Here is a 13,523-nt window from a genome sequence, read left to right as displayed (position 1 = left end):
CAGCGTCACCAACATGTGGTCCACACATGGCAAGTGCGCTTTATTTGGCACCTGATGAGAATACGGAAAAAATAGCGCGTCAGGAGGCAATGGAATGATGTCATGTGGTACAAGGTGGTCTGCTGCAGACGCACATCCTGTGGCTTCTGTTACCAAAACTGCGAAATGTCCTTGACTTGCATTTTAAAATACGCAAGCATTTTTCCTTTTTTTCATACGCTGTGAAACACACTCACACAGACGCATGCACTTTCTTTTTTTGTGCCCCCTAACTTCCACATTCACTCACATGCATATATATCCCGAGACAAGAGAGCCCAAAACAAGGGAGTGGCCATGTCCTGATCCAGCAGTGGTTTAACCTGGCACTGACCAGTTCTCTAGACCGATGGAAGCTGACAGCAGTTTCCTTCAAATGAGTATTTATGTAACAGATGATGCATGCTTGGAGGTCAGGGCCCTGCCACCATCTACTGTGTGATTAGTGAGTGGTTTGGGGTTTCAGTGACACATGCGAATACACACACGTGCATAAAGGCACTCATCGCATACATGTGAAGCTGACAAGGCAGCGACCTTCATGTGCATGCCCATGCCCATTTTCTGATTGGACCAAGTCTCAGTACAGAAGAACACATACTCTATGTATGTGAAGCACATGCCCACTGGCAGCTGCTGTACTCTACAGCTGCACATCACTGCTGTTTATGGAAAACAGTTAAATCCAGAGAGGGAGACTCATGGTTTGGATGAATTTAATTCTTCCGAAGTTGCAATTAAGCTAGAAAAACATTTCCAAAATATGATTATAATGATGATAAATTAGCTTAATTAAAGCGAAGCAGTTACCTCATTATGATATCTGACTAGCTTTTTTTGTGTGTGTGTGTGTGTGTGTGTGTGTGTGTGTGTGTGTGTGTGTGTGTGTGTGTGTGTGTGTGTGTGTGTGTGTGTGTGTGTAAAAAATCAATGGATTTTGGCTCCTTTGTGTTGTCTGTGTAGGTTCTCCATTATCCAGGTCAAGTATACTTAAAGTCCAGTCACCTTCTTTCTAAGCTCCGTAGGGTCCTTTGTATTCCTTTACTGGCAGTTTATGGTATATTTCTATGTCTATGAAATTTCAATTGCTGTAGTTATGTTTAAGATTTATTTTATGAGACTTATTTTTACAATACTTTGCAAAAGTGTTGAGTTTACCCCTCATTTTTTTTTAATATTTCGCTTGCAAGTAGCCCGACTTTGTCAAAAAATGGTCTTGAGCAATAGTTCTCCTGGCTTTCTGAAGCTCTTTCAAAGTTTTTCTGTGGACACTGACTGCTCGTTCACATATTTTTAGACCAGTCCTCTTGCCTGCCCATTTTCAGAGGACATACTATCTTAATATGTTTTTTGTTAAACCACTTAACACTTACCTGTGAATCATTCAAGCATGAAAAAAGCTCTTAACTTAAACGATGAGCCAATGTTGTGTCTGTCCATAACAGAAAACTTATCAACGCACCCATTTAAAATAGTATCTTTAAAGTACCATGTTGTGTAACTGTATTTGCTTCATGTAAGACAGGTTGACAGGCAGAAAATGTTATTTTTGCACCAATACGTTATTTCCAAAGTGCTATTGGCTGAAAACCTGCCATATCTCAACACGCTGTGCAGTGTGTCTATTTAAAAAAAAATCTGATGAAGCTGGACAAGTAGAGGACAAATGAATAAGTGACAAGCCTAAAAGAAACGATCTATATAAAATGAGCATTATCTGAAAGTCATGTCCTTATGAAATTCAGCAAAGACACGAAAGAGGACCTGAGAGATGCATCTGGCCCCTAATCCAACTGCTGTTCGCTGAAGCCTCATCAAAAATGATCTCAGTGGAAGGGTGGCTGTCAAGAAGCTATTTTTAAGGAAGGGGAACGGGGAGAAAAGGCTGAGGTATGCAAACTTCATAGGTTTTGGACTGGAAATAAGTGGCAACAGGTCTTGTAGAGTGATGAATCTAAATTCAAGTCAAATCGTTGACAGTATGAAATCAGGAGAGAGATACAAAAGAGTGTCTACAGTCATCTTTAAAACATGTTAGAGGATCTTTCATGATTCTGATCTACTTTTCAACCAGTAATATTGGGAATATTTTCAAACTGTATGGAATAATGACTGTAGAAAAGTACAGTCAGGTTTTAAACCACTGTACAATGCCATCTGAAAAGTATCTGATTGCTAACAGGTTCTTTTCTTAGAAGGATCTATGACAATGATCCCAAACACATTGTCAGTATAGTAAAAGTAGACCTGAATAGAAAAACCCAACATGGAACACTATCAGTCGTGGTTTGGCCTCCTCAGAGCCGGGATCTTAACATTATTGAAGCTGTGTGGGATCATTTTGATAGAGTAAAAGCAGGTGACAAAGAAGAGCTTTGAATGCCCTTCTAGAACGCTGGAGAACTATTCCTGAAGACTAGTTACACAAATTAGAAAAACAGCGCTTGCTTTTTTTTTCTTGACGAATAAGCAGATATGAATAGTGGATAAACTTGCTCACATGGCTAACTGACCATTACATATGTCAGTAGTGTACCTTATATCTGGAATGGATCACGTCTGTGCTGAAATCACACCTCTCTGTGTCAAACAGAGCGCTGTAAAAGTCCTAGAAAGGTCTTTTGTTGGGGCCCATGAGAAAAGTCGCATGCTTCAGTTGACCACAGTCACATACTGTGTAGGGCTCTCACCCCCCCCCCCCCCCCCCCCCCCCCCCCTCTGGAAATATTTTATGACATGGTCTCAGTTTTGACAAGGCTTTCCAAAAAGCTATTACAAGAACCAAACTTTTTCTGCACTATAAGTCTCTTATTCCATTTCATCATTTCGCTGTGCATTGCTGTTACATCTACCTCCATCTCATCATTCTTTGAAAAGCCTTTATGTTTCTCTCTTCTTCTCTCTTCTGCCCCTCACTTCAGTGTGAGACTTAGCACCACACAGGGGTGCTTTATGCAGTCTGTTTGTTCTGCAGGACCAAGCGTCAGCTCTATCCCGGCCTTGCTGGTGAGTGAAGTCTGATGAGAAATGCTGCTACTGCGAGAGATAGACAGCTACTAGATATTAGATCTGAGACTCGAGCGGTTCTGTGCCTGTGCGCGAATGCTTGACAGACGTACGCCGACACACATGGACACACAAATTGTTATTATTAAAGTGCTGTCATAGCTTATAAAAATATAAAGAGGAATGCATGTATCTCTCGCCATCGCTGAAAAGACGATGATTTTTTTTCACAGCTGGATGAATTTCTGAGCCAGCACATCTGTCAGGAATCAATAAAGCACCATCACACTCCCTATCCTATATACTTTTTAATCATTAGATCCATCAGATATCATTTTAGATAAATCATGAATCGGTTCCTAATTTTCATTAACATTCAATAAGTACATATGTACTCGTATCTAGGGGCTGCTGTAACAGTGTGTGTGTACATGCATGAGTGCGCTTCCTGGTGGAATCTGTATGCTTTTCTCTGTTGAAGGCACTTTGCAAAGATCATTGGAAAACCCCTAGATTTCAAATATTACAATTCATCTTCTTCTGCTGACCTCCAGAAAGGGCTCACAAACTGATTAGGTAATAATTTCTTCCTGTTCACTGTCTCTCACTCCACCCCTCTTGATCCTTCCTCCTGACTTTCTTTTCATTTCCTGTGTGCTGTATAGTATAACACCTGCTTTTCCTGAATCTGTTTTGTGCCACACAACGAAATGTAATAAATCACAAACTCTCTCTCATTCCTCCTTTATATAGCTTTTTTCTTACCCTTTCTCTTACATCCCATTCTAGCATTTTCCTATTTTTCCATCCAGAACTTTATCCAACCCCCCCCCCAAACACCCCCACAGGGCACGTGGCAGAAGGCGATTTACATAGCACACCACAGACATTCATGGATTTTTGTCTGAGAGCTTGCATGCTCTGTTTTTCTCCTTTCACGGTTTAAGAGACCATAATATGATATGTGGTTGAAGAGAGTACATTGACATTTGGGAAAATGCACATTTGCTTTCTTGCCAAGAGTTGGATAAGAAAATCGATACCACTGTTGTGTTTATGCGTGAGCTTCAGCCAGTGGCTGACTTGCTTAGCTTATCATAAAACAGGAAACAGTGACAGGAAATAGGAAAAACCATCTAGTCCGGCTCTGTCAAAAGATAATAAAATCTGTTGATCTGCATCTCTAAATCTACTAAGTGAGATTCAGAAGGACTAAAAGTGTTTGGGGCTTTTTTCACCCTTGATTAAAGCAAGGCCTTCTGTTTCCCATTGCTTTCACGCTATACATTAATCTAAACTAACTGTTTCCTGGCTCAAATTCAGACTTTCCGTAACTTACAGACTGGGAACTTGTAATAGTTTTCGTATCGTTGAGTGTGACAGTGTCTTCTCGAGCATTGTTCAGACACTTTTCCTGATTCTCTTTCAAATCCTTTCAAGCTAGCTGTTCTGTGCATCTATAAATCTTCAAGGCTTTCTTGGTGGCTACACGCACATCCGAGCATAAAACCTAAAGCAAACAGATAGCCGGCACTCTGTGAAAACACACCCAGTAGGAGAAAATTCTTCAGGTTTAGACTCATGAGCCATTTTTGAAATTCTGTGCGACACTTACATGTATGTAGCAAAGTTCCTTGGCATTTATAAGCAGCTGTTTCTCTGGCTTAAGGCTGCTTTTCTAGTTTGATCAGTGGCTATGTGGGAAAAGAACCCTTCATGATTAACAGCATGACATGCCAAGAAAAACAGAAAAAACACTAGATGTTTTTATTATGTACTGGAAGGCATGAGTACGCACCCAGCTCTTTGTCTTTTGACATGTTTATCTATGCTATGCCTCAAACATGATTCAGAAGCATCACCACTGATCCCGAAAAGATGTGTGTAGGATGTTTAAAGCTTCAGCAGCTGCATGGTTGCAATAACGTATGCGTATATTTAAAAAAAAAAAAGTGTGTTAATGAAAAATATTCAAGGGGACCAATTATGCCCCTCATTCCAGCTTCTACCTTTATTCTTTATCAGAGCAGTTATGCATGATTCATAGTGCAAAATATTTTTCATCTTATTCTATTCCTTAGGGGATGAACTGAAGGCTTCTACTATCTGAAAGAAGCTGTTTTAGCACCTTTTATTGTCTGGTAATTTTTCCTTTAAGCCAACTTAATTTTGATTGGTTCCTCCTTATAAACAGAAGATTTGAACCGCGGGTGGGTGAAGCTACTGAAACCGAATGATTACAACAGTCTAAAGCCCGAGCTGTTGTCTCACAGAAATAACTTGGTCATGTGCAGGCCTGATGGTCTGAAACTTTGACCATGTTTAATATGAGCATTGTGTGCATGTAAGAAAATGATGAAGAGCTTAAGACTCATAACTGGTTGTTCACAAAAATTCACTTTTTCTGTTTTGTTTTTTGCTTATGTTTCCCACATATCACCAGGAAAACCATTATCGGTGCAGGGATATACAAGATAAGCACAGCAGCAGGCCACCAAGCCACAAACAAGCAGTTGCATGTTGGGAAAAAAATGCGCTCTTTTTTTCAAAGACTGTTTTAGCTTGGTCTAGGCTCAAGGCCAAGGGAGCTGTATTGTAAACAAACAATTAAAGCAGGGTGTTTTGTGTCTTTTCGTAGCTTCAAGCAGAACCTTGTGTCCCCAGAGAAAATGATGTGGTAAATTTAAAGAGTAATAATTGTGATCTTGCCGAAAAACACTGTAATAAAGCAAACGAAACAAGGTCTTTTTTGCTTGAATAGTACAAGAAAAAGCAACTGTTTTTTTTCTGTTTCCGGAATAACAAAGCCCTAATTTCACAGTTACAGTGAAAACGCTTAGTTAATAACAGTTTTGTTTTTAACTATAAAAAGACCAGTTTGAAGCCAGATGCTAGACAAAACCATGTGTATTTATAGGATCTTAGTGCTCACAACAAGGCAATTGTTTAATTGAGTAATGAAACTATGATCTTTCAGTCATTTCCAGCTGTGTATCTCTCAGTTGTCACCAGTTTTGTGTTGGTGTAGCAGTGGGGAACAGCCCTTTGTGCAAGATGCATTTCCACATGTGTGTGTTTATGAGTCTAAGCTGGTGCAAAGTAACAAAGGGTGAGTAGTTACCCTGCTTGCGGTTGGCTTTTAATAGGTTAGTTGGTGTTGTTGCTGTTGTATATATGGGTGTACCAATATTTGTATCTAAAAATGTTAAGAAATTTGAAGGACTTTTAAGACATTTTCATTACCAACTAATATGCAGTTCAGTCCAATATATAATATATATATGACTCAAACAGTGATTGAGTTATGGAGACAGGAACATCTTCACTTTTCACCATGATAGTGATCCAAAACACACTGCCAATGCAGTAAAAGCAAAGCTAAATAAAGAAAAAACACAGAATGGATGAGTATCAGTCATGGATTGGCCTCCCCACAGTCTAGACCAGCAGTCCCCAACCTTTTTTGCGCCACGGACCGGTTTATGTCTGTGGGCCGGACTATAAGGTGTCGTGGATAAATACAACAAAATAAAACCAGTACCAATACCAAAAAAAGAAGATTTATTAATAACACAAGGGAAAAGACCCAGGGAAACTGAGTTAACGATAAAGAAATAACGCTAAAAAACGATAAAAACCCTGGAAACCATGATTTTCACACCTGAGCCTCAACTCTCGCGGCCCGGTGCCAAACGACTCATGGACTGGTCCATGGCCCGGGGGTTGGGGACCGCTGGTCAAGACCTCAACATTATCGAAGCAGTGTGGGATCATCTTGACAGGGAATGAAACAAAAGTCAGTCAAAATCTAAAAAGAAGAGCTTTTCAAGAAGCCTGAGGAACTATTCCTGGAGAGTACTCAAAAGATGACAAGAAAGCTTCCCCTAGAGCAGGGGTCCCCAATCCCAGTCCACGAGGGCCGGTGTCCCTGCAGGTTTTAGATCTCACCCTGGGTCAACACACCTGAATCACATGATTAGTTCATTACCAGGCCTCTGGAGAACTTCAAGACATGTTGAGAAGGTAATTTATCCATTTAAATCCACTGTGATGGATCAAGGACACATCTAAAACCTGCAGGGACACCGGCCCTCGTGGACTGGGATTGGGGACCCCTGCCCTAGAGAGTTCAGGCTATATTGAAGCACAAAGCGGATCATTCCAAATATTGACTTTCAAGCTCTCTATAATTTTACAGCCTTGTATACTGCATTTCCATTTATATTTGCACATTTCAATAAATTGCTGCAACTCTTTCCCATTTTCCTGGCAAAATATTTAAAATAAAAGAAATTCACTATATATTTATATATAGCTTTTGTTCACATCTGTAGTCTTGCAACAACAACTATGTTTTTATATGATGCCCCCCTTGGCCCCAATGGCTATTTTTGTTCAATTAACCAATCTAGAAGTCAGATTTAAAAGGTCCCCTCCATTTGACTTCTTTTGTAGGGTTATGTGGAAAAAATCACTGGTCAGTCAAAGTGGCCCCCAGCAGGCTCTTTATCCATAAGGACAGGGTAGCAAGACATCTGGTGTCGTGCCTACATGACTGCAAGAGGAGAAAAGGTATGTACAAACTGCACAAGCACGAGTGCCCTTTAATAAGAATTATCCAAAATTGTCTGACAAAGCATTCAGATTATGAGAAATCCTCGAGCGCATCACATCTGTGACGCGCCAGTACTTTGTGTCTCTTGCCGTTGCGCAAATACTGACATCACCCACAGAAAATCCTAGAGAAAGAAGAACATTGTTCCTCGCATCACTTCTTCACTAGCTGATGAGGATGATTACGCTGCTGACTTTGACTGTGTGGCGTCAGACTTGTCCAATTTTCTACTTCACGCTTCATTTCTTCATTTCAAAGCCACCTCATTTCGAAGCGCGTTCAGCGCTCGTAAACTCTGTGACAGCCTGCCGGATAGACTAAGGTCTCACACGGTCATGATGCATACCTAAGAAAAATATTTCAATTCGTTTACTCATAACAGGCAGACGGAGAGCAGTCTTTGCTGTGGGCTGTGAAATTTGGTTCTGAAAGGGCAGCGAGTCCCTCAGTCCAAAAAAAACCAACCAGATTTAAAATGCAAGAGTGTAGCAGCAACGTGGCTTTGGGGCTCTAAGAAGTGAATGCATATCTGCTCATCGCTTTGCTTGATTAAATTGTCTCACTTGATTGGATGACTGCTTCTAGTCCTCTCCAAGTTTGGAGACATGAAATGGCCTGCTGGGGGTCCCGTAAATCAATTGATTTTGACAACTGTAAAATCTACTGATGATAGTTTGGGAGAAACAGCTCAAAGTGTATTATTTGTAACGTCAATTTTAGCTGCGCTAATGTGCTGATCAACCACCCAAACATCAGAGAAGCACGGCCGTAAGAGTTGTGTTCTTCAGTTCAAAAACCAGTTATCATCTCTGTCAGTTATACTCCTCTTTTTTATTATTAATTCTTGAGTCAGATGTCTTTGTTCTGTGTTTAACATAAATCACTGGAAATGTTTCAGCTTTACCTCTTCTTGTGTCCTGTAAATTATCTGTTTTATTTTGGGCTTTCTTGGCATTCCCAGCTGCACAGCCACTAAAGTCAACACTGCTTTGCTGGGTCACCAATTTACTGGTACTTCCCTGTCATACAATATACATGGTGGCAACCACTGGTGCCTGCAAATCATATACCAACAGTCATGCTGAACGCTCCCATCCCCTGCACATCTGCATGCCCATGTATATGTTCTTACTATATTTCTGCAACCAAAATTTTAAGGGAGCATCAAGTCCACAAATTAGGCTGCCGAACAGGGTTTGGTCTTTGGGCACCTGGAATAACAGAGCAGTGGCTCTGCCTTTCTATTTATATCACAAACTTGTCTGATCATTGTTGATTCTCAAGTGACTGTGGGATTGAGCTAAAGCAGGGCGAAGTGGGTGGAGACCCTGACCCTCAGCTTAGCTTCCTCCTGTAATTAGCGACATGGGTCGCGATTCTCATCTTAATGGAGAGCGACTCCCACATGTCGGATCAAAGGGTCGGGTGACCGCACACCCTCATTTCACAAGCAAACACGCATAGAAAAGCCTGTACTGTATCTAACTCCTGCACACTGACTTTGTTTGCCTGTGCAGACAATAGTGACACAAGTGTTTAGTGAGGGCTGTAACAATAGACGTGTGGATAATCTAACTGGGTGTGTTTTTACACAGATCGGTCAGGCTGGAGTTATGTCACTTTTGACTGGACTGAGGAACATCATGTGATCTCTGTATCTAACAGTCCTGCTTTTTCTTTTCTCTGCTTGAGTTTCAGCACGCCGACACCTTTAATAGTCGTTTCCGTCTGGTATAGAGAAACTACAGCAGGATGTGGTTACACATGAAAGAGCTTAGTCTTCACAACATGGGGAACCTGTAATCTGGTTTCACACACTTGTAGAACATTCCATGGCAGCAGCTCTGTAACCTCCCATCAGCACTTTCAGTCGCGTCCCACAGCAAAGCTAGAGGACTCTTAACTCCAACCCTGTGCCTGTCCTTTTGGCCTTGCTCTCAGCAGCCATTCCTGTGTGGTTTCCCGCTCCCACCTCTGCCTATTCTGGGACGTGTTCTTTCCTAAGCTCTACTTAGCCATGCTGCCAGCTTCGCAAAGCAAATGAAATGGTCTACGCTCTAAATACATGTTTATAAAATTCCCAAACTTACTGTAGCATTCCTTGAGCAGGCCAACAACAACGGAAAATTCCAAAGTCTGAAGGACTGATTCTGGGCTTTGTTGACAGAATACAATCCTAAAGACCAAAATTTCCTTCAAACGCTTTTTTCCTCCAGCTATGTTGGCGTTCCACCTGTGTGTTTTGTAGTACCTGACCTCCAAATGTCTGTCCACATCTTAGATTTTTATTTTGTTTGCTTAGGAATTTGAATACGGAGGTCTATACTTGTGCCTGTTTTAGCTGCGGGCGCGACAATAAAACCAGTCTTAGCTTTGTTGTTTGAAGTAATCACGATAGAACCATCAGATGCACGGATGCACTTTTACCTTTCTTCTTTTCTTTTTTTATAGCTGAACTTTTGATTTAACAACACGTGACTTTTTTTCTTCCACTGAAGAAAAACAAATCAGTTCAGCTAATGAGGTGACTAATTGATGTGCATGGTCACTTGGTTTAACAAGTTCCCGAACAGGGGCAGGGGCAGCTGGTGTGTGTGTGTGTGTGTGTGTGTGTGTGTGTGTGTGTGTGTGTGTGTGTGTGTGTGCTTGTATTAAAATGTAACTGAATGCTGTTGGTTTTGGTGTGAGTTTTAGACATTAATATTCTTAAACTTCTTGAAGATTGTGAGGCTGGGCTGTGATTTCCCCTCAACACATTTCCATTACTCTTATTAGTTCTTGTCAGCTTCTTAATCAGTGCAGAAAACAGCATCTTGTGCATTAATGAATTTCACATTTTCTTTGCTGCATCAATCCTGTTGCATACTATCTCAGCTTGAAGCTGTACGATACTTACTTTTTTCTTTTTTTAATTTATTGGGGACAAAATCTTTTGAAAATCTGTTTTGGGAGACGATGTAACAGTAATTTACAGAATGCTGGCATCCCCGCATGGCACAGTTCCCTCTAGGCCATTTAGGCTCTGTTGTTTTATTGGTTTTGTGCATTTTTAAATTAGCTTTGCACTTGTGAGTATAATATGTTTCAGACTGCTGCTTTATGCTGCCCATGATGTGGTATTGATTAATTGGAGTTGGAAATAGTAATGCAGCTGTTCTTAACAACAAGTCCATGGATCTTGTGACTCAGTAATCCAATTAACCATTTAGCTACATACCAATGCAAACCCACACTCCATTAATTTCCTTGTCAATCAGCCATTGACACAAACACACACACGAACTCACAAAATACAACCATTAACCTGACGATATGCTCAAATGTGAGATTAGTTTAGATTAAATTTGTAAATTTGCTCTTCCTCTAACCTAATAGTTTCTCAACTTGACCTTTCTTGACCCATGTGTCATTGGGACCCACATTCAGCCTTTAGCCTAACAAAAACTGTCAGAGCAACTTCACTGATCTTTGAAATCTATGGCCCTGGAGTTTTCCTCATGTTAGTGATGGGATTGTTGATTTTAAATCAACCTATTGATCCACAAATTCCCTTATGAGCATGGGAGAAATCATAAGAGAGATAACAGCAGCACTGTGTGTTGTTTCCAATTAACTAGCATTCCTTTTGCTAGTTTTTAAAGGACATTCCTTAATGGGCCGTTTTGGGCTACATGTGTTAAGTCATTCTTATCAGATTATTTAGTGGAAAATAATTATGTCCAGGGCAGTCATAAAAAGTCAGTTTGGGAATTAAAATATTTATGACTCAAGTCCCATTAGACTGTCATTGTCGTCTCTGATATTTGGCATAGGCTCACAGCACAATCAGGTCAATGAGTACAGTTTGTACAGTGGCTCTTTAAGTTGATTTTCCTCTCTCTGTGGGCGGTGGGGGCGGAGGGCAGCTGTCAGCTTTTGCGAGCCTCGTACCCTGGAAAAAATTAGTTCCGATCCTCTATCCAAAACGCTAATGAGAAGCACACACAGGAGGCAGTGAGGGGTTGGAGGTCGTGGTGGTGGCAGGTGGGGGGGTGGTTGTCTATGATGGATGACAGAGGAAGGAACAGAGTCTGTCTGCGTCTCTGCATCCTCACCCTGCCGTGACCTGAAATGCCTCGGAGTAGAGGTGCAAATGTGTGCTTGCCGCTGCATTCCTCAGGAAAACTGTGTAATGCCACGAAAGCGCTACAAAGACGGATGAAAAGATAGAACGAGACTAAGAAACACCTGAGGGTGAGCATAGTGCAGCTGTATTTATACATCCAGTGCCCGATGAATTAATGAGCCGCGACATCAAACTGAATCCAAGCAAGTCTTATATATAGTAACTACTGTGGGTGTGTGTGTGTGTGTGTGTGTGTGTGTGTGTGTGGGTGTGTGAAAGCAAGACAGTCAGGCAGATTTTATGTCAGTGTAAGACTAATTACCCAAAGCTTACACACCACTATCTAAAGTGTAAACAGTATTTACAAAGCTATGAACTTCCAGCAGAGTAACATCTACAAGCATGTGCCAAGTGGGAAACTTTGGCCTGAAATAAAACAACGTGTGTGTTCACGCATCATTTCTTTCTTCTTCTGGATCACATTTCAGAGACAAAAGGAGAGATTGTTCTGTTATGTAATATTTCCTCAGTTTATTACTTTACTCAGACTCCACCCGTGCACGCTCGCCAGCTTGTCTTTTCCCTTTCTTTCTTGCAGTCTAACTGCTGTAAATGTGATGGGCAGCCTTTGTGTCTAAACAGGCGGTGAAAGAAAAGGTCGCTGTCATAGGCTTGGGCTTGCATTTGGAGCGTGGGCCGAAAGACGGGCACAGATCCTCAGTGTAGGAACAGCCTTCAATGAACACCATTATTCCCACAAGAAACAGCTTCATAGTGTTCCATAAACAGCTACGAATGGAGCTACTTCAACTAGGGCTCTCGTCACAACACCTTCACCTTTAACACTGAAGAGCCATGTGTGGTTTCGACGAATGATGTAGAGTTGGGTTTACACTCACTTTACAGGGAGTGCAGAATTATTAGGCAAGTTGTATTTTTGAGGAATAATTTTATTATTGAACAACAACCATGTTCTCAATGAACCCAAAAAACTCATTAATATCAAAGCTGAATGTTTTTGGAAGTAGTTTTTAGTTTGTTTTTAGTTTTAGCTATTTTAGGGGGATATGTGTGTGTGCAGGTGACTATTACTGTGCATAATTATTAGGCAACTTAACAAAAAACAAATATATACCCATTTCAATTATTTATTTTTACCAGTGAAACCACTATAACATCTCCACATTCACAAATATACATTTCTGACATTCAAAAACAAAACAAAAACAAATCAGCGACCAATATAGCCACCTTTCTTTGCAAGGACACTCAAAAGCCTGCCATCCATGGATTCTGTCAGTGTTGTGATCTGTTCACCATCAACATTGCGTGCAGCAGCAACCACAGCCTCCCAGACACTGTTCAGAGAGGTGTACTGTTTTCCCTCCTTGTAAATCTCACATTTGATGATGGACCACAGGTTCTCAATGGGGTTCAGATCAGGTGAACAAGGAGGCCATGTCATTAGTTTTTCTTCTTTTATACCCTTTCTTGCCAGCCACGCTGTGGAGTACTTGGACGCGTGTGATGGAGCATTGTCCTGCATGAAAATCATGTTTTTCTTGAAGGATGCAGACTTCTTCCTGTACCACTGCTTGAAGAAGGTGTCTTCCAGAAACTGGCAGTAGGACTGGGAGCTGAGCTTGACTCCATCCTCAACCCGAAAAGGCCCCACAAGCTCATCTTTGATGATACCAGCCCAAACCAGTACTCCACCCTCACCTTGCTGGCGTCTGAGTCGGACTGGAGCTCTCTGCC

The 13,523-nt window shown here is 41.2% G+C and overlaps 1 protein-coding gene across 2 annotated transcripts in view; it reads left to right on the top strand.

Annotated features, from left to right (window-relative positions):
* The window catches only part of usta (uronyl 2-sulfotransferase a), a 58,126-nt gene that overhangs the window by 15,957 nt on the left and 28,646 nt on the right, over positions 1 to 13,523 (top strand). Inside the window, exon 2 of one of the 2 annotated variants that reach the window (XM_084952703.1) lies at positions 7,501 to 7,617. The exons of the other annotated variant lie outside the window; for it this stretch is intronic. Within the exon in view, the coding sequence (XP_084808829.1) occupies positions 7,501 to 7,617 (117 nt within the window). The remainder of the gene's footprint in view (positions 1 to 7,500; positions 7,618 to 13,523) is intronic. 2 annotated transcript variants of the gene reach the window in all.

This window comes from Perissodus microlepis, chromosome 15 (assembly GCF_051167445.1).
Source record: "Perissodus microlepis isolate ML-2025 ecotype Zambia chromosome 15, ASM5116744v1, whole genome shotgun sequence".
NCBI classification, from domain to species: domain Eukaryota; kingdom Metazoa; phylum Chordata; class Actinopteri; order Cichliformes; family Cichlidae; genus Perissodus; species Perissodus microlepis.
The sequence above is the reverse complement of the archived record's forward strand: the minus strand, read 5'-3'. Positions and strand labels throughout refer to the sequence as shown.